General features: G+C 36.9%; 1 protein-coding gene across 1 annotated transcript; it reads left to right on the top strand.

Moving 5' to 3' along the window:
* Window positions 1-9,347: 9,347 nt before the first annotated feature.
* Window positions 9,348-11,874, top strand: LOC103453267 (calcium-binding protein CBP-like). The gene is made up of 5 exons (XM_029093001.2): window positions 9,348-9,972; window positions 10,445-10,491; window positions 10,896-11,071; window positions 11,235-11,253; window positions 11,540-11,874. Exons 1-5 carry the CDS (start codon window positions 9,552-9,554, stop codon window positions 11,642-11,644), a joined length of 768 nt encoding a protein of 255 aa, XP_028948834.1. The 5' UTR covers window positions 9,348-9,551; the 3' UTR covers window positions 11,645-11,874.
* The last annotated feature ends 15,453 nt before the right edge of the window (window positions 11,875-27,327 follow it).

Genomic DNA, 27,327 nt, shown 5'->3' with positions numbered 1-27,327 from the left:
AAATGGGATAGGATAGGCTAAAAGTGTTCAAGGGTAGATATGTCTTTCGTTGCGGTAAACAATGATTACGTTTGCACAACCGTGGTAATACACAATAGTGCGATCGTAGATGTTGGTTTTGTTTCTCTATCACCACTGTCAGAAATTTAGTTCCTTTCAAATGAAGATGCATTTCTGAAGTCTAAGGTTGGTAAAGATTTTGGACAAGTTTCTCCACAGAGAAGTGTCATCCGATTTTCAAGTAAATATGACAACTGTTGGCTCTAAGTCATGAGTAAGATGGTTTATTTGGTATGGTTCTAACTGTTGGGAAACATAACCAATACTCCGTCATGCTGCATCAACACGAAAATTTAAAATTGCCCAAATTTTAGGTTTTAACCCAAAATTTATTTTACACCCAACTATTGAAGAAGAATAATGTTAGTTTAAAATCTAAATTTTGATGGGCCGACTTTTTAACCCTGGCCTAAATTCTAGGTTAACAATTGGCCCAAATTTTAGATTTTAACCTAAAACTACTTTGGACCCAACCATTTGAGAATTATTGGATTATTTAAAACCTAAATTTTATGTTTTAACCCAAAGTGTTCGAGATAGTCTTAGAGATGCTCTTAACCCACTACAAAAGAAAATAAAACCTTCACATTTGAAATCAAAGTAATTATAAAAATTAATAAAAAGTCCTCTCGAAAGTGTTATGTATTCAAAAAAATTTAGACAATTATTTATCATCAAGGGCACCTCTTCTTATTATTAAGGATATTTTTTTATTCGTAAGAAAAATATTTTTAATTCATGGAAGTGAGACCCTTTTTTTTATCCTTATTTTTATTATTAGAAAGCCATAACTCTACTTCGAGTCACAAGGCTTCACAAAAGAATAATGGGACAAAAAGTCCCTAAAACAATAAAATTCAAAACTCGCCGAAAATAATACAAACAAATTCAGAGAGATAATTTTGTCATAAAATGCAAAATTTGAAAAAAAAAATTGGATTAAGTAGACTTGGCAAGTTTTTACACAACACGTTATCGGGTCACACAATAAAAATCTGTTAATAACAGGTCTTTAACAAGTTTACAAGAGTGTGACATGGGTAACCCGTTTCGAGACGTTAAGAAAAAAGTCATTTTGATAATTTTAATTTTTTTAACTACTAAAAAAACTTACCATAAAATACAATAGCCATAGTGTATATGTATATATTGTATATTACTATATCATTGTATTATTATTTTATATAAATTTCAAAATTTAGGTTTTGTTAATTTATTTATTTTTATATTATACTATGGACAAAGAGTGAGATTAAAAAATTATAAAAATCATTAAAAATAAAAATATCAAGTAATTTAAAAATATTAAACACATTAAAAATAAAAATATCAAGTAATTTAAAAATATCAAACACATTTGAATGATTTACAATGTTTGATTTTTTATGCTTAGTTTATGTGGAAGAGTGCTAATGTGGAAAGCATTAATGATAACATTGTCTACAATTCTTGAAGACAGTATATCAAGCTAAAGTTCTAATACCATTTCGCTTGGTGATTGATGAAAATTGAAGGGTTTTATTGTAAAAAACGTCCAATGTTTCTCAACTTTGAAATGCAAACTCCTTTCATTTTGCACATCCTTGAACATTTGATATTTTTTTAGTAATGTACTAATGTTTTTTCATTAGGCTCTTATTTTGGGATATATAATACTTGAAAGACAAATGTTTTTTTTATTTTTTATTTTTTATTTATTTTTTAATGTTTTGAAGTAATATTTATGTAACAACTTGGTATGCATATACTAAGTATTATGTTTTCCATTTTTTTGGGGTCAAATTATGCTTTTTCATTTTCATTATTTATTGATTTAAAATATATTTTCTTTAACGGGTAACGAATCAGGTCATATTACCTAATAATATTAACGGTCGATTTAGGTTCAGGTCGATTTAGGATTGGGTCATGTTACCCGTTCATTTTAATGGGTGTTACACGACACGACCTGTTAAGATATCGGTTATGTCACGAACATAGAAAACACGACACGAAAATCAAGTCTAGGAGTAAGTACCTAAAACCCCAATATTTTAGTGTCATTCAAAATTGGTCTCAACATTTTTAAACATTCCAAACAAATACCCAACCTCTTAAAAGCCGCATTTGTTAAGCCCCAATTAAATTTCTGTCAAATTAAGGCTTATTTTGTATCCAACACCAATAGAAGGTCATGAAAGTATGACTTCCACCAAGTAATGGTCACCATCACTGTCTACAGGTCATCACCTCCAAACCCATGCACAACCACAAACTCCACCCTACAACTCAAGTTGCCAACATCAAGGAAAATGTCATGGAGGTTGCTGAAATGATATGGACCGCCATTATGCAGCCACCACCATCTTCACCACTCACAAAAAAAAAAACTAGAAACTTTACTAGGCGAAAATGGTATGGACCGCCATTATTCCTGAATTTGTTTATTTATTTTTAACTTTTCATCTTCATATCATTTTTTGATATTATTATTTTAGTGTCCAAGTAAGCAAATAAGTGAGACTCATTGTTGCCACATGTACATTCAACGGAAAATTTAAAGGAAACCCAATGAAAATTCCAAAAAACTTTAGTTTTAATGAAAAATGACAAATAAAAGTGTAATGAATAGTACCAAAGAAATGTAAAAATGTGGTTTTTCGTTAAAAATGAACAGTACCGGGAGTGTTTCGTTAAAACTCCTCAAATTTAACTTAGAACTTAACATATGTGACACTTTCAAAAGATTGAGAACTTGTTTGAAATGTCAAAAGGTTGAGTACTTGTTCGGAATGTTTAAAAAGGTTGAGACCGATTTGAAATGACACTAAAAATTGGGGAATTGTAGGTACTTAATCCTAAAATAATAATAAAAGCAGTTTTATTCCCACTGTCGGGCGAGAAGAAGCTGCATACTGGAAAGTAAAAGAATTTGTGACGTTGTCTCACACAATTGAAAATCAGTGGACGGTTTTACATTCACTTGTGTTGATGCACAAAACCGGATGGTACAACGTAAATCCAACCGTGAATCTGCAAGAAATGTAAATAACACAAGATATATCATGGTTCACCCCAAGGTTTGGGCTACGTCCACACTGATTATGTATTTATTTGAAAGGTGAGAGGAGTGAGGGAGCTCTGTAATGTGAGAGCTTTGAAAGGATGAAGGAGCCTTAAGAAATGGCCATGTGCTTCCTTTGTTCTCCTCCCACCAACATTTATAGCCTCCTCTTGAGCATAGGGCCAGGCTTTCCACCGATGGAGGTGCGGAGAAGGAGATGGCTTCGATGCTCACACCGATATCGGGTCATCTAAAATCTACAAACAAGTCCACAAGATTTCCACCCCCCAAGTAGTTTTGCATGACGCTGACACGTAGCGTATGGCTCCCTGCCACGCAGACCACCTTCACGTGGACCCAAAGTATGAACGTTCGCTGCGTTGCGATGGGTGTGGCGGTGACGTGGGCGAAAGTGACATCGACAGCTGAGGCGAAAGCGCGTTGTCAACTAGCGTTGCGTGGAGTACAGTACTTGTTGGCGGAGCCGTCTCTGAAGAAGGGGTCGAGGGTTAGGTTGTACCTGCGATTGGAGTGGGGGCCAGTTTTGGGCTATTCCTTGGAGTTGCTTGCCATTGTTAGTTTGTGGAGAATGTTTCAGGCAAAAGTGGGACGACGGAGGTGGGGCCCACACCTTGCTGACATGGTACGATGGTCGAAGTGACGATGGAACCTCAGGAGGGGTCGGGACTGGAGCTGGAACGTGGGAGAATGAAATGGCTAGATACATGGTGATACCCTAGTCTTTCTTAGCATGGTGGAGATTGGTGTGGCATATTCCATAGTACATAATCTTTTATGGCCACATCGTTGATCCTATTTTCTCTTCGCTCGAAGACGAAATGAGTAATCTTGCCTGAGGAATCGTGAGCAGCCCACCCAGGAATTGTCTGTGTGTAAAGATGCAGTCTTCGGTGCCAAAGCTGATGAACTTTCTATCATTTTTTCTTGTTCTTCACTAACAGAGAGAGAGAAAGGGAGATTAGATGAGACTGGTTTCTTGGGTTTTTCTGGGAAAGCTTTGGGTTGTTGGGTTTTTGCAGATTCACGGCGGAGGTGAAAAATTGAGAGAGAACCGACATAACTTTTCGTGTCGATTCCCATAGACGGCGCCAAACGTTGATGCACAAAACCGAAGGCCTTGGAATAACGTAAATCCAACCGTGAATCTGCAAGTAATGTAAATAACACAAGATGTATCGTGGTTCACCCCAAGGTTTGGGCTACGTCCACACTGATATTGTATTTCTGAGAGGGAGAGAGAGTTTGTGAGGTGAGAGTGAAGCCTCTGGGGGTGAGGAGGCTTCCTCTGAATATGAGAGACCTCAGGCCTAGGAAATGGCCCCCCCTAATTGTGAGGGTGATGGGTCCTTTTATAGAATAAGGACTCCTCACTTATTACATATTTGCCCATTCCTTTATCACATAATTACATTTAAGTCCCTCGAGTATTTGTAAGAGATCTAAATACGAGGCCCTAAATATGGTATAAACAGTAGTCCCCCCAAGTCTTCAGTCAAGAAAGTCTTTTGGTTGGAGACTTGAAATTCAGTCCATGTGTGGGCCGAAGTAACTAGATGTCGTCTTGAACTGGTACTTGATATAAGGCGGTGCTCAAAGTGAAATGATGCTCAACTATAAGTAGCACATGTTGCGAGGATGCTCGGCTTGTGGCTTATGTTGCCTTGGTTGGCTCGGTTTGTGACGTTTGAAAGTGAGGGAGTCCTTTTTATAGAATAAGGGCTCGCTCCTCAATACATAAATGATAGGCTAGAGTTGATGCTCGCAGTGATGCGGTTGCTCAGTAGGCGACGATGCTCTCTAATGAAGGTGAGGGAGTCCTTTTTATAGAATAAGGGCTCGCTCTTCAATACATAAGTGATAGGTTAGGAGTGATGCTATAGGCGAGGCAGTTGCTCAGCTGGCGGCGTTGCTCTCTAATGAAGGTGAGGGAGTCCCTTTTATAGAATAAGGGCTCGCTCCTCAATACATAAGTGATGGGCTAGGAGTGATGCTCGCGGCGAGACGGTTGCTTAGCTGGCGGCGTTGCTCTCTAATGAAGGTAAGGGAGTCCCTTTTATAAAATAAGGGATCGCTCTTTAATACATAAATAATGGGCTAAGTCCCCCAAGTATTTTTCATGGCCCAGTTGAGGCCCAATATATGGTACATAATGTAGTCCCCCAAGTCTTCGGTCAATATAGTCTGTTGGCTGGAGACTTCAAATTGAATCCATGTATAGGACGAAGTGGCGGTTGTTCAGAGGCGGTATTTGTATACCCTGCACTAAAGCTTTTCAAGTGAAGCTTTGAAGCTAGAGCTCTGTAAATGAAGCTTTCGAAGCTGAAGCTTTTGTAAATGAAGCTTTTGAAGCTGATTGACATGAGTGATGCTCATGAATGTTTGATTGACATGAGTAATGTTCATGGATGTTGACATGAGTGATACTCATGAATGTTAACATGAGTGATGCTCATGAATGTTTATGTATGATTGATATGAATGATGCTCATGACATGAGTAATGCTCATGTATAATATGAAGTGTTGGGCGTACTTTTGATCACCTGGTTGGTGGCATGAATGAGAGTACGGGTTGTACATTTCATCACCTGGTTGGTGGCATGAATGGCTAGTTGCCAAATGATATTAGAGTACGGGTTGTACATTTCATCACCTGGTTGGTGGTAATAGCGGTAGGTTGCCGAATAATTTTGGAGTACTGGGCGTACTTTTGATCACCTGGTTGGTGGTAATAGCGGCGGGTTGTCGAATAATTGTGGAGTAATGGGCGTACTTTTGATCACCTGGTTGATGGTAATAGTGGCGGGTTGCCGAATAATTGTGGAGTATTTGGCGTACTTTTGATGACCTAGTTGGTGCTATTTCGGGCTTATGGGCATTCGCCCTCCACAACATGCCAACCCATTTGTTTTGGGCTTTGCCGTTTTTTTTTTTTTTACCCTCTGATGGGGTTTATACAGATGTCTCCAAAAGATAAAAAAAAATAAATTACATCATTTTGATGGGGTGTTTATTCTTTGCTTTGGCTTTTCTCTTTTCTTTTCTGTTTTTGTAATTATCTCAGTGGGTAGCCATGTTTTCTGCTTTGCTCTTTTCCACCGCAGATCTCATGTTGAAAGGGTAGCCATGCTTTCTGCTTTTTTTTTTTTCTCCCCGCTCTTCCTCTTTTTCTTTTTCTGAAACATTCTCTCAACAACATCATGATTTTTTTTCTTTTCTATTATGTTCCAAGCCCACTTGATAGAAGATTGCACGTTACTCTCCAGCTCTTTCCTCTTTCTTTTATTCCACTTTTGCTTTCTCAGAGCTGGTTGATGATTTTCTTGCTTCTATGCATTAAAGGCAATGATTAAAGGAGACAAGAAAACTTGGTGGGCATCTTCTTATCTTATTCATGAGTGCTTCTCGTGGGTTTTTGCAGAAATCTTATTCTGCTCGGCATCTGATCGCTTTCAAATCCGGGGCGGACGCCGGGTCGGGACCGAAACTTTTGTCCCCGTATACTGAAACTGAGTTTGGGATCAGAGACCAAGTCCTTCAGCTTGGCAGTCCTGGGATGATGCAGCCACATGCTGCCATCCATGAACTGTACACCGTTGGATTCCCACGCTTCCAGTGTCTGATCAAGCTCACTCACATCCAGAGTCGTTGGCTTTTCCAAAAGCAAATGCTTCTTTTTTCGAGCAGCCAACACCGCCCAGTGTAGGCGAAGACTTGTAGGCAGGGGCATGTATACCACATCTCCACATGGATCGTCGAGCAGCTGATTGTAGCTCCCGTAGATCTTGACGGCTCCGGAGAGTCCACTGTCGACTACGAATTTTCAAGCTTTGTCGATCAAATGGCTTGCGATAGCGTAAAGGGTGGCTTTGGGTGCGAGCTTTATGGCTCGAGCTCATTTTCTGGTTATGTCGGCGTATCGTGTTATGCCAAAACGTATCGCTACTGGATTTTCTGCCTTTTTTTTTTTATTTTAGAAACCCACAAGACGCATACGATGGATTGGGTGTCAAAGCCACAGGAACAATGAACGATAACTTTATCTGGAAGTGTTTTAACAAATTGCTCCGCCCCAAACTTCCAATCCGCAGCAGTTCCCCTAATTCCATGGACCATAACGACAAGATGATCAGCAGAGGAAGATTCTGACTCCTTCGAGCTCCAGACGTCGCGATTCCCGTTAGCCAACTTCGAGGAGCAGACTCTGTTCTCTACGATGCCGTTTTCCATAGTTGCTATTGACCGTCGTTCGGCTACGGGCATTGACTGAGACGAATGGTGGCGGGAAGCAGAAAACAGGAAGCGATTGGGGAGATTGGAGAGAGGGTGAGATCTGGCCTTTGACGCATGCTGAGAGATCTTGATCTTTTCTGCTTCTACCGATCATGACAACACCGAACAGCTGCTCTCGTTTTGGGGCCTCTGACGAAGGGGTTTCCACGACTTGGAAGGCCGCTGGCTTCGAATCTTGGGCCCGGCCTCTGGTTCGGGAGGTTGAAAGTCGACCTCGACGACCACGGCTTGATCAGAATCGGGAATGTGGGTCATCGTAAAGAGCAAGAAGACAGCTTGTGGGAAGAAAAGGATGAGAGAGACGGACAGCTAAAATGGGTTGCCAGAGTTTGAAGGTTTTGCGAGATTTTGCAATGGGTTGCGAATGAAAAGCATAACGAAACTGTTGCAGTTGTAGAGGCTGCCATTGTTGCCGTTTTGTTTCAGAGCTCACTCACTACTCGCACTCTGTTTTGCAGTTTGGGGGACTTTGGTTTGGGAGTGGAAAAAGCCTCAAAGTTTTCTAAGGGAAATTACTGCAGTGTTAAAGTGAGAAGATTAAACAAGCAACACAGAGAGAGAGATCTGCGAAGGTTTTTTTTTTTTGAAACAACCCAAGGAGGGAGGTTCTGGATTTCTGCAGATTCACGACGGAGGTGAAAAAATGAAAGAGAACCGACATAGCTTTTCGTGTCGGTTCCCACAGACGGCGCCGAATGTTGATGTACAAAACCAGAGGCCTTGGAACAACGTAAATCCGACTGTGAATCTGCAAGTAATGTAAATAACACAAGATATATTGTGGTTCACCCCAAGGTTTGGGCTATGTCCATACTGATATTGTATTTCTGAGAGTGAGAAAGAGTTTGTGAAGTGAGAGTGAAGCCTCTGGGGGTGAGGAGGCTTCCTCTGAATATGAGAGACCTCAGGCCTAGGAAATGGCCCTCCCTAATTGTGAGGGTGAGGGGTCCTTTTATAGAATAAGGACTCCTCACTTATTACATATTTGCTCCTTCCTTTATCACATAATTACATTTAAGTCCCCCGAGTATTTAAACGAGATCTAAATATGAGGCCCTAAATATGGTATAAACAACTTGCATAATGGATTACGGATACAATAACTGCTCCTCTCTTTTTCAGAATCTCATAACGCACCAACTCTCTGAAGAATCAAAGGTCGACTATCACTTCTTTTGGAATCTGATCTTTTAAGATGCTTGAAGGTTTTGATTACTTTACTTGGCCACGACTTCTGTTCTTGAAGAAAAAATGCTTGGTAGGTAAGAATTTTTAATGTTTCTTTTATTCATGGGACTCCCATGATGGGAGCAAGCAATTTGAAAGCGGAAGCGAATGTTTTGCACGAAGAATTTGTTTTGCACAAGGAATCAGAAAGATATAAAACACGGTGAGAAAATTGTTTCTGCAAAAGGAAGAAATCAGGATCCAAAATCGATCAGAATCGAATGTTTGAGTGTGTTAGTGGTTTAATCACCATCTACAGGTTTGAGAGTTTGTATTCCTAACAATTTTGAAAATTCATCTTCTCTTTTATAGGTTTTCAGCTGGATAATAAAAGTGGAATCATTTTATTCTCGAATGGTTTCTTGACTTGTGCTTACTAATTTGTATGGTAGATTGGCAATATTAGTTATTTAGATTTAGTGAATTTTGTAACGAATTGGAATGTGCATGATTTCTTTGTTCACGTCATGGGTGCAATAAACTCTACTTTACAACGCGTTACGCGTTACGTAAAGAAGAGCTTGAATATATTTTTAGTTGTCAATTCAGTCATCATTCTGTCTATTTCCAAATAAAAATGCAAAACATAAAATAAAATTCTATATGCTGCGCGTAACGTGCCATGGTTAAAAAAAAATCTTTCGCAGCGTGTAGGAAAACTGGTAATATAAAAATGCTTTGATTATAGAAAGGTTGTCCAAGTATTTTTGATAAAAAAAGGGTTTTGTGAAGATTTGTCAGGATACTAAGAAGATGTTGACGAGGCATATATTCTAAAAACTAGAAAGTGCCGGTAATTACCTCGCCTTTCCAGATCCGAGCTTGAATATAAATATCCATCCCGATCAGTTTCAAATTGTGCACACTCCTAAACCAAATTTTCAGATCTTCTACAAGAACTAAAGAGAATGTCAAGCTACTCACACTCTCCTCCCGGCTATGGCTATGGCTACGGCCACAGCTACGGCAGCGCTTCACCTCCAGGTCAACCCTACGGTGCACCGCCGCAAGGGCAGCACCAATACGACCATAAAGCCCGAGCCTACGGTGCTCCAGCTAAGCCTCACAAGAATCAAGCCCACGGAGGCGGATACCCCGCGCCTGCTCCAAGTTACGGCAGCCTGTTCGCGGCTTTGGTTCCGTCGGTGTTCCCGCCGGGCACGGATCCGGAAATCATAGAATGCTTTCAGCTGGCAGATCAGGACGGCAGCGGCTTCATCGACGACAAGGAGATGCAGAGAGCTCTGTCGTCGTACAATCAGAGCTTCAGCTTGAGGACTGTTCATCTTCTCATGTACCTTTTCACCCAGACCAACACCAGGAAGATCGGTAACAATTTACAAACCCTAACACTCCATGCATGCATATCTGTGATTTTCTCGTTGAATTTGAAATTTATCCTCACCACCTTATTTATTACTGTTGGATAAGTTTAATCTTTGATATTTGTATCTATCAACTGCTCAATCTCAAAATGTAAACTCATTATGATAAATAGAGTGATGAACATCACTATCACTTGAGAGTGGTGAGTAAAAATATTCTCTTTTCGGAGAATTACTTATTTAAAAAGAGACTAGATCATCATGGTTACTTAGTTCATCATGTCATGTATAATTTTTTCGTTACATTAGTAGATCAAGACGCCACTATCATGGTGAAGTCGTTGTATGCAAGTTGTGTGTGGGGGTTAATTTGCTACAATTTATCTTTGTAGCTTTCAGTGTAGCTCAATTCACTATTAATGAAATAGTCGATGATAATAATATTTATTGTGTGTGCGGGTAAATTGTGAAAACAGGACCCAAGGAATTCGCTGCACTGTTCTACAGTCTTCAAAGTTGGAGGGTAATCCCCCGAATTCCCTTCTCTTTTTATTTTTTTATTTTTTTTATTTTTTAATGGATCGTTTGATAATCATTTTATTCTCATTTTTCAGTTTTTATTTTTACTTTTTAAAAATAAAAAATTGAAATGTATATAGTACTTCTTTCAGTTTTCAGTTTTCAGAAAATGAAAAATTGAAAATTACTTTTTTGATCATTTTTCAAAATTTTAGCATTGAGTTTTCATTTTTTTTTTTTTTTTTTTTTTGAAAGCTGGAAATAGTTACCAAACAAAATTTCAGTTTTTTGTTTAAAAAAAAATCAAAACAAAAAACTAAAAATGAATGGTTATCAAAAGTCCCCTAAAATTTTGTCTTTTAATTGTTGTGTGAAATTAACAGTTTTGTAATTGGTGTGGTTGATCAGGGAGTGTTTGAGAGGTTCGACCGGGACAGAAGTGGGTTCATTGATACAAAAGAGTTGAGAGATGCACTGCTGGGTCTGGGATTTGCTGTCTCACCTGTAGTTTTAGAACTGCTGGTCTATAAATTCGGCAAGACTGGAGGCAAAAAGAGGGCCATTGAATATGACAATTTCATCGAGTATGTTTCCTTTTCCTTTTTTCTATCATTCTTTTCTGGGATTGGCTTGAGGATCAAATTCTTATGAATTAGATACTTACTTCATTTCATTTTTTATATTTTATATTACGTTTTCTTATCGAAATCTGATTACTCCTTGTTCGTTTATTTTGGTTAAATGCAGGTGCTGTATGACTGTTAAGGTGAGTTCGATGTTCACTGAAGCTTATATTTTGTGCACTTAATTTATAGTTTAACTGGGGAACTTCTACTCAGTCCTTCGGCTTTAGATTTTACTCCTACTTTGATAATTGAGATTTATTAATCTGTTCTTGCTGTCTACGTATCTTAAAAGCATCGGTGTGCAAGTTTATTCGGATTTGTGTGTAGTTTGTGTGATTGAGTATTCAAAAATTTAAATTAGTGGGTTAACCGATAAACTTTCAATACTTAATGGAGCGTGTTCTTTTGTGATTCTTGTGTCTTCAGGGATTAACTGAGAAGTTTAAGGAGAAGGACAAAGCGTACACTGGTATGGGAACTTTCACTTATGAGGAGTTCATGTTGACTGTCCTGCCATTCCTCATTGCGTAGGTTGTGTTTAAGGCTTTATGAATTCGGTTCGTGGTTTTACAGTGTATTGTAATATCTAGCTCTTTCTTTCCTGTGTCTTAGCGGAGTGGAGTGCAGTAGCTGTATTTTCTCACTACATAGCTTTCATATAATAAGGCTTAATCGCCTGGTTTTACCATGCCTTTAACTTTTGCATCATTTTCCAATTAAAGGTTGTTGTCGTTGGAAATAAAATTTTCTTTGGCTAAGAAGTGAGATGACTTTGACATCATTTTCCTATGTAATTTTTTTATTTTAGGAAAAACATGAAATAAATAATAAATAAAGGGGATTTCTGACACACCCCGACTGAGGTCAAGGCATGCTGGCCGTCACGTGAGAGTGACGTAGCCATGTGCACAGTGCGGAAGCGATAAAGATAGCAATTATACGAATAATTAAAAACCACATTTCTAGAGTGCACTACTAAACAGAAAGTGATAGGAGTTAGTTACAACTGTGAACACTCCTAATCAGAGCATAAAGTCTAGGTGCAGTCCAGTAGGACAAGTACTAGTTATACAGTACCAGGAATGTCCTACTATTATTTATATAAATCAGAACAGCCGACGTCCTTGAGCCACAAACAGCAAGCTTACTTAAAACCTGGAGGGCGCGCAAAACAGAAAACGTGATTAGGCAAAAACAAATGTTTTACAAAATCATTTCATTTATCAATATACTAACCCCTCGCTGTAAAACATGTATAATTTTCCCAGAATCAAGATATAAGCATATACATATATATATCTGAAATCATATCAATTCAGTTCATGCTTCACATAATCATATTCATAGGTATATATGCCATGCCAAGATATAATAGAGTAAACAATTCAGGTAAGAATAATTTCATAGAAATGTGATATGTTAGCCGAAACTCCTGTGGTAGTCTGTACGGCTGAATTCATAGCTCAAACTCAATCTAGCCGAAGTCACTACTATGACCTATACGGCAATATACTGCACATAACTTGGAACCACTAAAAAGGGTCTGTATGACAAGATTGTGTGAAATATAATTATGTTCAATTCTATTCTCTTATAATAGCCGGGCGATAAATCGCTAGTCACCTACGAGTCGGAACCATAATAAGGTCTGTACGACAAGACTGTGCACTTAAGTTTGATCCAATATGAGCATATAGTGCGGGAGGTGACGCAAATAAACAGACATGTACTTCATATCTTTGGCTAATTCACAATCACCCTAGGTGCAGCTTTATGAGCTCAACATTACTTAATCACATATCACATATCACATCATCGATGATTCACACAACTAAACATAACTTACCTGAACTCACATGTGCCTCCACAGCACCACATTTATATATATATATGCAAACATGCAATGCATATTCAAAATATAGAAGCATTTGGCATATTATTTCAAAGCATACTTTCTTTAAAATGCATTTCTAGGAAATATATTAAGTATATAAATATATACTGAAAACAAAAGCCCACTCAATGATATGTTGAAGGGTCGTAGCCCCTGAGTCGTCCGTGGATACGCTCGTCCTCGGGATAAGCCTCACATATATGCGGATTAACTATAAAAACGTTATTTTTAAAGCACATAGGCAATACTAGCTAATAACTTCTCATACATTGCTCAAAATAGGTATATGAATATACCACAGTGATTTACACAACCTCAGGATCATCCCCATATTTTTAGAAATATTTTTGGACCTTCCACGCACCACCACGCTCCAGCAAGGGCACGGCAAAACGCGCCCCCACGCGCGGCCCAAACCTGACGGATTCCCTAACCACCGTTAGGGAATATTCCATTAAACCTAACAGATTCCGTTACATTTGACTGACAACGTGAGAATATTTCGTCATACTTGATGGAATATTCCTTCACCTCCTACCTCCAGCTCCGGTGACCGTCACCGGCACCGGAAACTGGGCAAAACTTCAAACTCACTAATCTCCTTCGTTTCTTCACCATTTTTCATGCAATTGGTACCAAAATGAAGCTAATAACATGTAGAATCACGTTATACTACTTTTAAGCCTTGAATTCCACTAGAATCTACCTGAGGAAGCTCGATAATCTGGTCGACTTGAAAAGCTTCGATCTCGGCCCTCTGACGTCCAAACTCTTCCAACGAACTACCCCAAGGCTCGTGAAATGCAAGGTTTTATGTGTGCATGAACAGTGCACAAAATCGGGGTTAGTGTTTCTCGGGTTTCCGATGCATTCCTGTCCAAATAAGGGTATCAATAGACTCATGAGGTTACAATGAACTAGGACCTTACCTTTAAAGCTTCGATCCGTGCTCGAGGGTGAGCTTTGAGTCTTGTCCGTATTTAAGGGAAGGAGAGAGAGAGTCTGAGAGAGATGAGAGGATACGGGAGAGGAGAGAGAGAGTATTATGTGTGTGTGAGTTCCACATGGTCACTAACCAACCAAGGAAAAATATCAAGTCTCCAAAAGAAGTCACACACACATTACAGCTTTAACGTTCAAAGGTTAGAACCGTCATTTCGCACTGTCGAAAATCAATTATTCAGGACGGGCTGTGACAACATCTCCCCATTTAATTTTAAGAAAAACTAACGAAAAGTCCAATTTTTTTTTAGTTTTATTAAAAAAATGACAAATAAAGGTGTAGTGAATAGTAATCAGGAAAGGTAAAAATGTGGTTTTTCGTTAAAAATGAATAGTACCGAAAGTGTTTCGTTAAAACTCCCTTTATTTTAGGAGTCAAAAATTCCAATACGAAACCTTTAATCCAGGCAAGGCAAGCACATATATAGTATCTTCGAAATTTCTAATGATGTGACCATTGTTTTTCCTATTAAATTGTTTTCCAGTTAACAAGGCACGCGTACCAAATTTGTACATCGAATGATGTGTCATCAATTGAATTTAGAAAAATACTTAGGTACTAACTAATCAGTACCCAAGATACTGAACATATGAAGTGGCCCAATAAGAACAAAACACATGTAACAACTTTAATTTGATAAACTTGTAACTAAACACAGCGTTAACCACACATCCAAACATCCCCTTTCTCCCTCAAATCCTCACCATTCCAACCTCATTACTCCTTGCTTTTACCATGGTATCAACGCCAGAAACCTTGTCCTCCCCAACGCCTCTAGGAACCTTATCTTCTCCATTGGCCTCACCCACATCTAACCTTTTTGTGTCAACTTCGCCCCAAAACCCTCATATTCTTTATCGTGGAAGCCATAGCAACACCCCGTCGTTGTTCGTCGGACTTCTCCGTAGTGGAATCTTTGGCAGATCTGAACACCAACCTTCTCCCGAATTTCACTGTATAATTTCAACCTGCTTCATAATTTTTTCTTATAGATGAAATTTCCTTCTTAAGATTAGCAAGATGGATCTGAGCTTTCATGGGTTTCGTCAAATTTGAGAGGGTGAAGCTGCCATGGCTTCGAGAGAAAGGACAGGAGGTGGTTGGTGGAGATGTGGCAGTAGTGCTTATTTTGAGAGAGAAAATGGATGTTTGGATACTAGTACAAGAGATGAAATGGTGCGTTAGGTTAGAAAGATAGTAAGAGCTGGGAGAGGGTTTTATTTGACAGTTATTTTAAATTTAGTGGTCCAAATAGGATGGTCAGTAACTATGGTACTCCCTGTTGAGTACCCAAGCATTGTCCTTGAATTTATATGGTATATTGCACAAGTTTTGTGTATGTAGCACCACCCAACAAAATCAGTTTTATATCTTCAAGGGAGTTGGCAAATTTTATATGTAAAAGTGTTCTTTGGTAAACTACGTGGCACTTATATGCTATTATAAATTTTTGGGTCAAAGACTGTTTATTACCTTCATGTTTCGTGGTTTTCAACATTTTATACATCAAGTTTTCTTCATTTCAGAGTCATACCTAAAGTGTAAATTTTGGGACAGTCTCATACATCCGTTAGTCAAATTGTTAAGTCTCCCGTTAACTGTGACGTGGCGTCCATGTGGATAATGACTGGGCGCCACGTGTTATCCACGTGGAAATTAAAAATAAATTTTTTATAACATAATTTTTTTTTTCTTCTTCTTCCTCCTTCTTCTTCTTCTTCTTCTTCTTCTTCTTCTTCCTCCGAATCTGCAATTTTTTTTTCTACTTCCTTCCCCTTCTTCCTTCCTCTTCTTCTCCTTTTTCCTTCTTCTTCCTTCTTGCTCAGAATCTGGGGAAGATGAAGTTTTTTTTTTTCTTCTTCTTCCTCCTTCTTCCTTCTTCATTCCTTTTTTTCTTCTTCTTCCTCCTTCTTCCTTCTTCATTCCTCTTCTTCTTCTTCTTCCTCCGAATCTGGGTTGCAGATTCGATTTTGTTTTTTTTTTTTTTGTTCTTCTTCCTTCTCCTTCCTCATTCTTCCTTCTTCTTCTTCTTCTTTTGCAACTTTTTTTTTCTTCACCTTCTTCCTTCCTCCTTCTTCCTTCCCCTTCTTCTCCTTCTTCCTTCTTCTTCCTTCTCCTTCTTCTTCTTCTTTTCCTTCCTTCGAATCTGGGGAAAATGAAGTTATTTTTTTTCTTCTCCTTCTTCCTCCTTCTTCTTCCTTCTTCTTCTTCTTCTTCTTCTTCCTCCGAATTTGCAACTTTTTTTTTCTTCACCTTCTTCCTTCCTCTTTCTTCCTTCCCCTTCTTCTCCTTCTTCTTCTTCCTCCGAATCTGGGGAAGATGAAGTTTTTTTTTTCCTTCTTCCTTCTTCCTTCTCCTTCCTCCTCTTCTTCTTCTTTTTCTTCTTCTTCCTCCAAATCTGGGTTGCATATTCGGTTTTTTGTTTTTTGTTTTATTCTCCTTCTTCTTCCTTCTTCTTCCTCAGAATATGCAACTTTTTAACTTTTTTTTTTCTTCTTCCTCCTTCTTCCTTCTTCTTCTTGTTTTTCCTCCGAATCTGCAACTTTTTAACTTTTTTTTTTCTTCTTCCTTCTCCTTCTTCCTTCTCATTCTTCCTTCTTCCTTCTTCTTCATCTTCTTCTTCTTCTTCTTCCTCCGAATCTGGGGAAGATGAAGGTTTTTTTTTTCCTTCCTCCTTCTTCCTTCCCCTTCTTTTTCTTCTTCTTCTTCTTCCTTCGAATCTGGGGAAGATGAAGGTTTTTTTATTTTTTATTTTTAATATATATATATTTTTTTTATTTTATAAATAATTTATTTTTAAGTTTCACGTGGATGACACGTTGCACCCAGTCATTGTCCACATGGGCGCCACATCGCAGTTAACGGGAGACTTAACAGTTTGACTAATGGATGTATGAGACTGTCCCAAAATTTACACTTTAGGTATGACTCTGAGACGAAAAAAACTTGATGTACTAAATGTTGAAAACCATGAAACATGAAGGTAGTAAACAGTCTTTTACCCTAAATTTTTTCATTCCAACTTCTTTCCAACCAACTCTTCAAATTTTATTCTTCATCTTAAAATATTATTATTAGGTACCTAAAACTCCTCAATCTTTTTGTGTTATTCTATATTGATCTCAACTTTTTTAAACATTCCAAATAAGTAACCAACCTATTGAAAATGTCACATCCGTTAAGTCTCAATTAATCTTTTCGTTAAATGTACATGTGACAACAATAGGTCCTATTGATTTGCTTATTTGGACACTAAAATAATAATAAAAATAACTTTAAAAAAAGACATGAAGATGAAAAAAAAAAAAAAAACAAATTTACGAATAAAATTGAAAACAAAAATAAAGATCGGAAAATCTCCTAACAAGAAGAGGCTAATAATTCATATATGGTTTCAATGAGCTTGTTTCTACTCATGTGATTTCCTCATTTGCCAATTTTCAGCTAATAAAGCTTCAAGTTCTTCTTTGTGGGCAATGAAGATGGTGGTGGCCACATCATGACAGTCCATACCATTTCATCAACCTCTATGACCTTCATCTCAGTGTTGGTCGTTGAGTTGTTGGGTGAAGTTCATTGTTGCGCGTTGGGTTTGGAGGTAAAGGTCAGAAGGGGGTGGTGGTGACCATTACTTGGTGGAGACCATGCTTCCATAACATTCTATTGATGTTGGAAACAACATAAGCCCTAGTTAATTTAACAAAATAATGAATTGGCACTAGAAGAAAAAAGCACATCTATCACGGTCAATGCCTGTGGTAGATTACAATCCACCATGGACATTATGCCCGTTAGTAATCTGGATGTGATAAAACATCTCAATTTCTACCACAAGCTATACCCGTTGTTAAATTTGATATAAACACGAATTGTGCCCGTGGTAGACTAGGATCTATCACCATGTGCACTATGATTGTTGTGGATTACAAAATGACCACGACCTATGCCCGTTATAAACGAATTTCCAAAACTAAAAAAAAAATTAAAATTTTTTTTTTATTTAATAAATAAATATTTATATACAAGATTGTACATTTACTACAATATAATAATTACATAAAAAAATCACATTTAAAATCAATGAGCTATCCTAAGAGATATGAAACGATCTATCAAGTATGAAATACATCTCCATTTACAAACAAATTATATCACTTAAAAGACTTCACTTTTTCTTGAATTGTATGACAAAGATTTGTAATTTGATAACTGTCGCTGCCACTGCCACTGCCCATTCCTCCTAGTTGAATAATTCACCTAAACACATAAGGAAAAATAAGTTGATCAAACGATTACTTCTAAGAAAATAGATGCCTAGCAATTTGGTATATAACATTCAAAATTATGGCTATGCCAATAGACTCATTAGACTCATTAGGCTCATGAACAAAAATGATTTGATTCCATGAAAACCTTGACATCTAAATAACATCTTAGAAGAAAGAATATTGCAATGCAAGATTGATTCCGAGAATGATTGAGAAAAAGCATATTCTCTATCTCTACCACAAAAAATTTCTAAGATTTATGAAGGCAACACCACTTCCTTCCAGCAGCTACCAACATTAGGACAAACACAACTGTAAGTGCCACCTCCAGGATTTCACCCAACATCTCTGATACATCCCCTTACAGTCATGTTATTCTAACACATAGTATTTAAGAATTTCATCATGCAGTCATAGTGTGACATCATTAAATTTGCCACATTAAAGATGTTAATCATAAGGATAATGAAATTAAGCACTTACGTCTTCGAGCTGCTACTCCAGTGCTGTTTGGGCTCCACTTTCAATGTAAACTTGCCTTCCAGCTAAATGAATTGGAGATGCCTGCAGGGAACAGGAAAAAACACACTTTCAGGTCATACACACAGATCATCGCTTTATAAAAATAATGCTTTTTATGGAAGCTTAATAAAGTTTACTAAAATGTGCTAAACATCAAACTACAACAACAATGGACCAGCAATCCACATGATACACCCAAAAAAGGATAAAACTACAATCAAAACTATATTTTATATTAATATTATGCCCAAAGACAACATAACCTCCTAAAAAAGGTAATTGATTGAAGAAACAACAGGCCATCAATCCACATTAACAGAAAAAGAATGGAATGATCTTTAATTCTCGATACTAAATTCCATAGAGATTGTCTAATAATTGACCATAGCCAACAAAATATCCAAATTACACTAGCATTGAAATATTCAAACATCATATGCAACCAAATGACCTTAAAAACGCCACAACACCAAGCCCTACACATATTTAAGTATAGAAGTACAAATTACAAGCACAAGCCCAAAAAATTATTACAAAGTAAATACAAGGGCAGAACTCTCTAACAATTGAATACTCAAAGACAAATGCAATATGTCTTAAGAATCCGCAATAGATGCATAACTACATATGAGACCTGACAAAACTTTCAACAAATAACAAGAAATTTTCCTGAATCCAATGAACATTTTGAAACAAAAGCAAAAACTCCACAACTTATCACAAAAAAATCAAACCTTGAGTGCATTGTGAATGCCAGCAATGTCTTCATAGTCAACAAAAGCGTAGCAGACTCCAATTTCCTGCACGCACCAATTTCTACTTTAGCTTGATCCAGTTCATAGTTTTAAAGACAAACTCACCTTGACAGCCCTCATCATGTATAATTTGACCGAAGTTTTTAAACTTCTCCTCAATCTCATCTTCAGTAACCGTAGGAGGCAAATTTCTTATATTGGTTGTGCATAGAACTTTCAAAGAATAAATACCAAAACCTAGATTTTGAATTTCTTATAAGAGATTGAACAAAATAAATTTAGATTTTCGCAATTAAACAATTGGTTAGTAGAGAGAGAGTGAGATTACATACGAGAAGAACTTGAACAAAAGGAAAACAGGTAAGATTTAGAAATCAAAATACTATCAACTCGGAAATTACGAATCACTAACAACAACTTCAAATTATCGCTACGATTATTCATAATTTTAAAAATTAATTAAAAATAATTAGAGAGATTGAGAAAATGGAAGACCAGGTCATGGCTAATCGAACCATATGTGGACGACCTCGGCAAAGGGAATGTAGCACCATTATTGTATTCGCTTCCACTACAAATCAGTTCGTTCCCAGTTGTAGCGCCTCAGTTTCCGAAGCGACATGGTGGAGTGGAAGGGATGGTTTCCACTGTTGCGGTGAGGCTGCAGAGGAAAGCGCATGGAGGTTGTGTTGGGGTTGATTTGTTGGGTTGGTGATGTTGTTGCAGGAGGAGAGTGGGAGGTTTTTGATTGGGCGACATCATGGGGAAGAAATTGGTGGTTGTGGTGAGGTGAGGATTCATGGATGAAGAGAGGCAATGGGTGGAGAGAAGATAAAAAAAATGAGAGAAAAGTTTGTAAAAGAGAGGTAAAGTAATAGGAATGAATGATTTCACTTAAAATTTGAGAATTGCGGGAGTATAGTGAAATTTCAAAGATTTGAAATTTTGGGAAGTTTTTCAATCCCGCCTCCTAAATTTTTTTTAATAACGTGTGTAATTTAACCACATTGAATTTTTTTATTTACCACGAACATTAAATGTTGTTAAAAATAATATTACCACAATAAAGATCCGTGGTGGTTTAATATTTCGACAACGTGCTGATTAAGTCTGTGGTATTAAATTGTTTTATTATAACGGACCATTACTTGTCCGTTGTAAAATATTATTATCCACAACGTGCTGACTAAGCCCGTGATAAATGTTCACTTTTTATAACATGCGCATAAAGCCCGTGGTAAATTTGTTGTGGTAGGTGAGCTGCTGTCTAGTAGTGTAGGGTTTAACGTATGTGACATTTTCAACTGGTTGGGTAATTGTTTAGAATGTTTAAAAATATTGAGACCAATTTGGAATAACACTAAAAAGTTGGAGGGTTTTACGTACTTAATCCAAAATATTATTATATCATGTTTGTCTTATTTTTGTGGGGCCCGAATTTATGTTTTGGACACTTTAATAAACAATACATTTGATTAAAATAAGAACTTTAACGAAAAGCTCTCGGTACTGTTTACTTTAACAAAAAACCATATTTTTACACTAAAAAGTCAAATTGGTACTATTCCCTTTACCCTTTATTTTGTCCTTATTGTTAAAACTCAAAGTTTTCAAGCCCTTTTCATTAGTTTTCCTTAAAATTATATCGCCGAACACGATTTGCTAATTTGAAGAATTAGAAATTAGTCTTGTAAATATACAAGGTCATTTGCTACTTATTTAATTTACTAATTAGGTTGCTATGTCCGTTCAAGATGCATTTTCCTACTTGAGGTAGCGAATTTGATTTTGCTATTCAATTGCTACCTTGTTTAAACCAACTCCAACCTTTGGGTTAAAACCTAAACTTTGTAACCTAGAAACAATTTTTTTTGCTCCAATATGGGTTAAAATTTAGGCTAAAAATTTTTTCAGTAACTTTTTTCAAAATAAATTTATGTAGATTATCATAATTTATTTTTTAAAACATTTTAACCTAATATTTAGATTCCAAAATAAATGAGACAAGAACACGTGTACAAAATAATATTTTGTATTAATGATTTTGGGGTTACAATCTCTCTCAAATTTGATCATCTGATTCGATCTCCGTAAGGTGTTGATTTGTGGATGTGCGATTGATCCAAGGGTCGTCGAGGCTTGATCTTGGATGAACGATTGAAAGTTTCTTCAAGGGCCGTTGGGGCTTGATCTTGAAGAACAGTTGTGTGGATTTCTTCAAGAGCTTTTGGGCTTGATCTTGAAGGTAGATGGATGAACATGTCTTCAAGGGTTTTTGGGCTTGATCTTGAAGAATGGTGATGAACGGATCTTTAAGGAGCTTTTGGGCTTAATCTTGAATGAACGATTGAATGTGTGGATTTGTTGATGTTGTTGATCCAAAGGGCCGTTGGGGCTTGATCTTAGGATGAACGGACGATGGACGATGAACGATGAACACTTTCTTCAAGGACCGTCGGGGCTTGATCTTGAATTGGTGAAAGTTCCTCAAGGGCCGTCGGGGATTGATCTTGAAGGAGGATTTGACGAAGAATGAAGAGAGCTTTCTTGATCCTTCAGGATTTACTTGGGAGCTTTAGAGTTTCAAAGCTTCAAGGTTTTTGTGTGATGTGAATTGGTTATGAATTGGTCTTGACTTGTCCCCCCTAAAATAAATGCCTTGGCTTCCTATTTATAGAATTCCAAAACTTGATTTTTAGATTTAAATAATCAGATGAAATAAATCATTTCTGCCAAGTGTTGACACATGTCATGTTTGATGACTTTTCTAATGATTCTCGATTTTTCGTTGAGTCACATGCTATGTGTAAAATTTATGTGACACGTGAACATTGAAATTTTAATTATTGATCAACATTTATTTCACTAAAATTTCGATGCCTACAGACACCGCATAGGTTGTTTGGGTTTGTATAATACCAATGAAACTTGAATAGCATGACCTCCTTGTTTATGTACAACAATTGAACCACCTACAAGTTTCTCGAAGAAAAAACTATTTGTATTTTCCCTCGGGACAAAACTCCACTATTTTGAGTGCACATGGTTGCTTGCAAATCCAATAAATGTGTCGATCCCATCCAAATATTCATCACAAGTTCTATCCTACAACTTTATCCACACTTTGAAATTGCATTTTCTGTGTTGCGGTTTATGGTTCACGCTCTTGTCGATTATAAAATATCTGGGAACATCTCCCTAGAGTTCCCCAACTGCACAACATAGATATTATTAACAAATATCTAGTATGCACTTGAAAAATATTAGGGGGATACAACAAATTTTCCACGACCGAAACTTAGCCACGTTCACCACAAACCTTAAACACAGGCTAGTTCCGAACTGTCTGACCTGGAAAATTCAAGAATTAGTTAGACCGCAGAGACGCATACTTGCTTAAATATTTATGAAATTTCAACAAATTTCACACCGTCATTTTCTAATCTAATCCTGAAAAAATTAAATTCACCTAAGCTACATATGCTTCAATAATTCACAAACTCAAAAATGTCACATAACCCACAATTTCAACATACATATTACCATAATTAAATAAATTAAAATTTTTTACAAATGTTAAATTGAGAGACGAATACATACCTTTGTTTTAATTTTCTTCCAATTCAATTACAAACCTACAATAAAAAAAAATTAATTAATTACACAATTAAATAAAAAAACCTTAAATTAATTGGGAGGGGGAGAGGGAGAGATGGGTGATGAGGTGTGTTGAAACCAAATTCGCACACATCCACGAATGACGGCGAAATCCAGTCTAACCCATGATCTCATGCGAGAGAAGAATCACTACAAGAAAATAGCTAATTTACCACATCAATTTGACTATGGACATTATGTACCCATTATAAAAATGACCATTTACCACGGACTTAGTCGGCATCTTGTGAATAACAATATTTTACAACAGGCAAGTAATAGCCCGTTATAATAAAATAATTTACTACCACGCTTTTAATCAGCATGTTGTGATATTATTAGTAATCACACCACAATTTTTTATTTACGACGAACATTAAATGTGGTGCAATTACGCACACTATTTAAAAAAATAAAAATAAAAACTGGAAGGCGGGACTAGAAAATTTTCAAAAATTTCCCAAAATTTGAAATCTTTCAAATTTCACACTACTAAAAAACAGATGCAAGGAGTTACTCTCCCTCGCTACAAATAGACAGATCGACAGCCTCCTTCCGGTAGAAATCGAAACCGTCGTCAAAATCAAAGCCCTCAAAAAGGTTTTTTTTCTTCCCTTTTTAATTCTCATCTTTAATTCATGTTTCTGATGCATAAATTCCATCAGTTTTCCCTGTAATTCTCTTTTGGAACCCCCCCCCCAGCAGAGGAAACACTTTTACTTTCATCTTTCTCTTCGATCTTTAGGTATTACCGCATTTCCTCTCTCAATTGCTGATATAGTATTTCTTGAAATTATTAGATTTAGGGTTGGGTAAACTGATTCTAAGGATTTTGATTGTACCTTGTGTTCTGATTTTGTTTGAGATAGTCCCGTGTTTGGTTTAGATGTAAGGCCTGAAGCTTGTCGAGATGAATCTTATCCAAGGTGGACTTGAAAAGCATTTTGAGGTAAGATCGTTTGATTATTGTACTGATTGTTTGAGGTCTAATTCTAGAAATGATCATGAATTATATATATATATATATATATATATATATATATATATATATATATATATATAATTTTTTATGAAAACGATAGGAGATTAATAGGGTGAGGCCAAATCAGCCATAACCCAATCAGACAAAGTTTAGTTACAGTGTATCCTCAACAAGGAGGTCGAGAATAAAAGTAAGGCTAGTAAGCCATTCACATTGACTACCAACATTCAAACTAAACTTGGCTAAGCGGTGAGCAACATCATTGGCTTGACGTCGAACGTGGGTGCACCGGACTTCAGTGATTGCAGCAAGAGCACATTTCGTATCCTCCACAAGCTGTCCAACTGATGACAGGTTGATGGAAGGGTCAGATAAGGCTCCTGCAATCTGAAGTGAATCTCCCTGAATTTTAGATTTTTTTTGTTGGTGCCTTTTGAGGGTTTTGTGAGGGTGGGGGCAAAAATTCGATGTTACAGTTGGAATTTCTAAAGCTGGGATAATGGGTTTGGTTGATGTGTTTCTTTGGTGTGATAATCTCGGTCCTGGTATTGAATTTTGTTATATTTATGTGTTTACTGTTGTCGGAGAATTAACGATAATTACTTTACTGGATGTTGAACAAGAGTTGGTATGTAGTGTATCCGATGCTAAATGAAGTTTAAATGGTTACATTCCTTGACTTATCGGTCCTTATAATTCAGGTGCTGCTAGAGATTGGTTAGCAGTTACAACTATGCTAAATCAGTTGAAGAGTGGGGTTCGCTCTGCAATACACGCTAAAGGTTCACGGTTATTTTTCATGTCACAAAACTCTTTTACATTTTCACTGCTATTTTTCATTTCACAAAATTCTTTTAGTGAAAATGTCAATCTATGGCAGGTGGTTTGAAATAAAAAAGGAACCTTGAATTCGAGCGATCAATTATTTTCTACAGGCACCACGTACTCACTTGGATCATTATTGCTTGCCTTTTTGTGTAAATGACTTTGTGGATTTGAATTTTTCTGTATATGATGTTCTTGAGACATGAGTTTTTGATTTCTAAGCTTTATATTTTCCCTTGTTTATCTCATACGTGGTTGGTGGTTCAAATTCATGAGGGTTTACAATTCAAATATTTTACATTTATGAAGTGTGCATTGGCTTGTTGGAGGACCAAGTTTGGAACTAGGATTTAAGTTTTGCGAGTGTGAGACAAGGTATGTACATGTTTGGGTACATTCCAGCATAACTTAGTGGTTTGGTATTTCTTACTATAACTACTCATTTTGTCGTTAGCTTTAGTGTAATATTTGAAAATGTGAATTTTTATGAAGTAGATGTGCAATTTTCTATATAAACATCTTTATATATATATATATATATATATATATATATATATATATATATATATATATATATATATATATATATACATATGTATATGTATATGTACTTGTTTATTTATTGACTAATTTATAATTTTTTTTTATTATTTTTGAGAAAATTTTTATAACAACCAATTTGTAATCCACAATGGCCATAGCTCATGGTGTTAGATTCTGATCTACGCAAGGTATAAAAAATCGATAATATCGGCGATATTTCGCCAATATTATCGTTTTTTTGGGAGTCCGATATTTCTACACATAACCAATAGGTTTTCGTCCAAATATCGAGATAATATCGATAATATCGCGATATTAGCGATATTATCGCGACATTGCTTGAAGGCGACGCCGATGGAGTAGACGGCGACGGCATGAGGGCCTTGAGCATCTGGATGAAGGAGACGGAGAGGAAGATGTAGGCGGAGTTGGAGAGCCAGAGGGAGAGGGAGTAGAGAGTGTCGATGGGGACGACGGAGGAGAGGTAGAGGTCGCGGGACATGGTGACGGCCCAGGCTCGACGAGGAGGAAGGCGAGGGAGGAGCAGAGGGAAAGGAAGTAGAGGGTGCCGATGGGGATGACCGATTTCAGGTAGAGGTCACGGCACGGGAGATGGAGACGACGCTGACGAGGCGGAAGACACGGACGAGGAGGATCGAGAGATGGATCGAGAGATGATGTCTGTGTGTGTGTGGGAGAACTGGAGAAGGGAGAAGGGAAGGGCGAATACTCAGAAGAGAGAAGAAAGGGAGAAGACTCAGAACTCAGAAGAGATAATGAAGGATCGAGAGACTGAGCTCAGTCTCTGTGTACGTGTGTGGTGTGGGGGGTCTCAAATCTCGATCTCTGTGTGTGTGTGTGGTGGTGTGTAAGTGTGACTCACTCTCTGACTCTCTGTGTGTGTGGTGGCGTGTGAGAAAAAAAAGGCATCCAATGATCCAAAACCTGTCTCTAGCTCTCTGATCCAATGATCCAAATAACTTTTTGCAATTTCAAACCATGGACAACAAATAATAGTGCTTTCATAATGAAACCGTGTACCACTGTGAGTCCGTGATATTCTTTCACGTGCAAAACAATGTGCCATTGTCTGTTATATTCTTTCACCTTATCAAAGGTGGAGTATCAGAGGCATTCAGAGCATTTTCGTTTCTTCTTCTTCCCTTACCATTTTCAAAGCCATTTCAGATCCATTCCAAAGCTTGAACACAAAGGGTTCCATATTTAAGGTAAGTTTACAAACTTATATTTATATTATTGTAATTTATACAACAACAAATAAATTTGTGTGGACTCGTACGTTAAGTTTTTTAAGTAATTAATACTTGCATGTTAATTTTTGTAAGTAATTAAGTAATGTTAACAATTACATGTTCAATAATTTTAATATGTTTAATGTTATTTATTATTTTATTAATATTAGGTTTTATTATCAAATTGGATTATTATTCATTAACATTAGGTTTTTTTATTATCAAATTGGATTATTATTCATTAAATTGGATTATTATCAAATTGGATTATTATTCATTAAATTGGATTATTCATTAAATTGGATTATTATCAAATTGGATTATTATTCATTAATATTAGGTTTTATTATGAAATTGGATTATTTTTCATTAATATTAGGTTTTTTTTTTATCAAATTGGATTATTATTCATTAAATTGGATTATTATCAAATTGAATTATTCATTATATATAAATGATTATGGTGTGTTTAGACTTCTTTCATTAATTACTACATATTTTCTACACTCACA

This window comes from Malus domestica, chromosome 14 (assembly GCF_042453785.1).
Source record: "Malus domestica chromosome 14, GDT2T_hap1".
In the NCBI taxonomy this organism is placed as follows: domain Eukaryota; kingdom Viridiplantae; phylum Streptophyta; class Magnoliopsida; order Rosales; family Rosaceae; genus Malus; species Malus domestica.
Note: the sequence above shows the minus strand (reverse complement) of the source record. Positions and strands in the feature narration are given on the sequence as shown.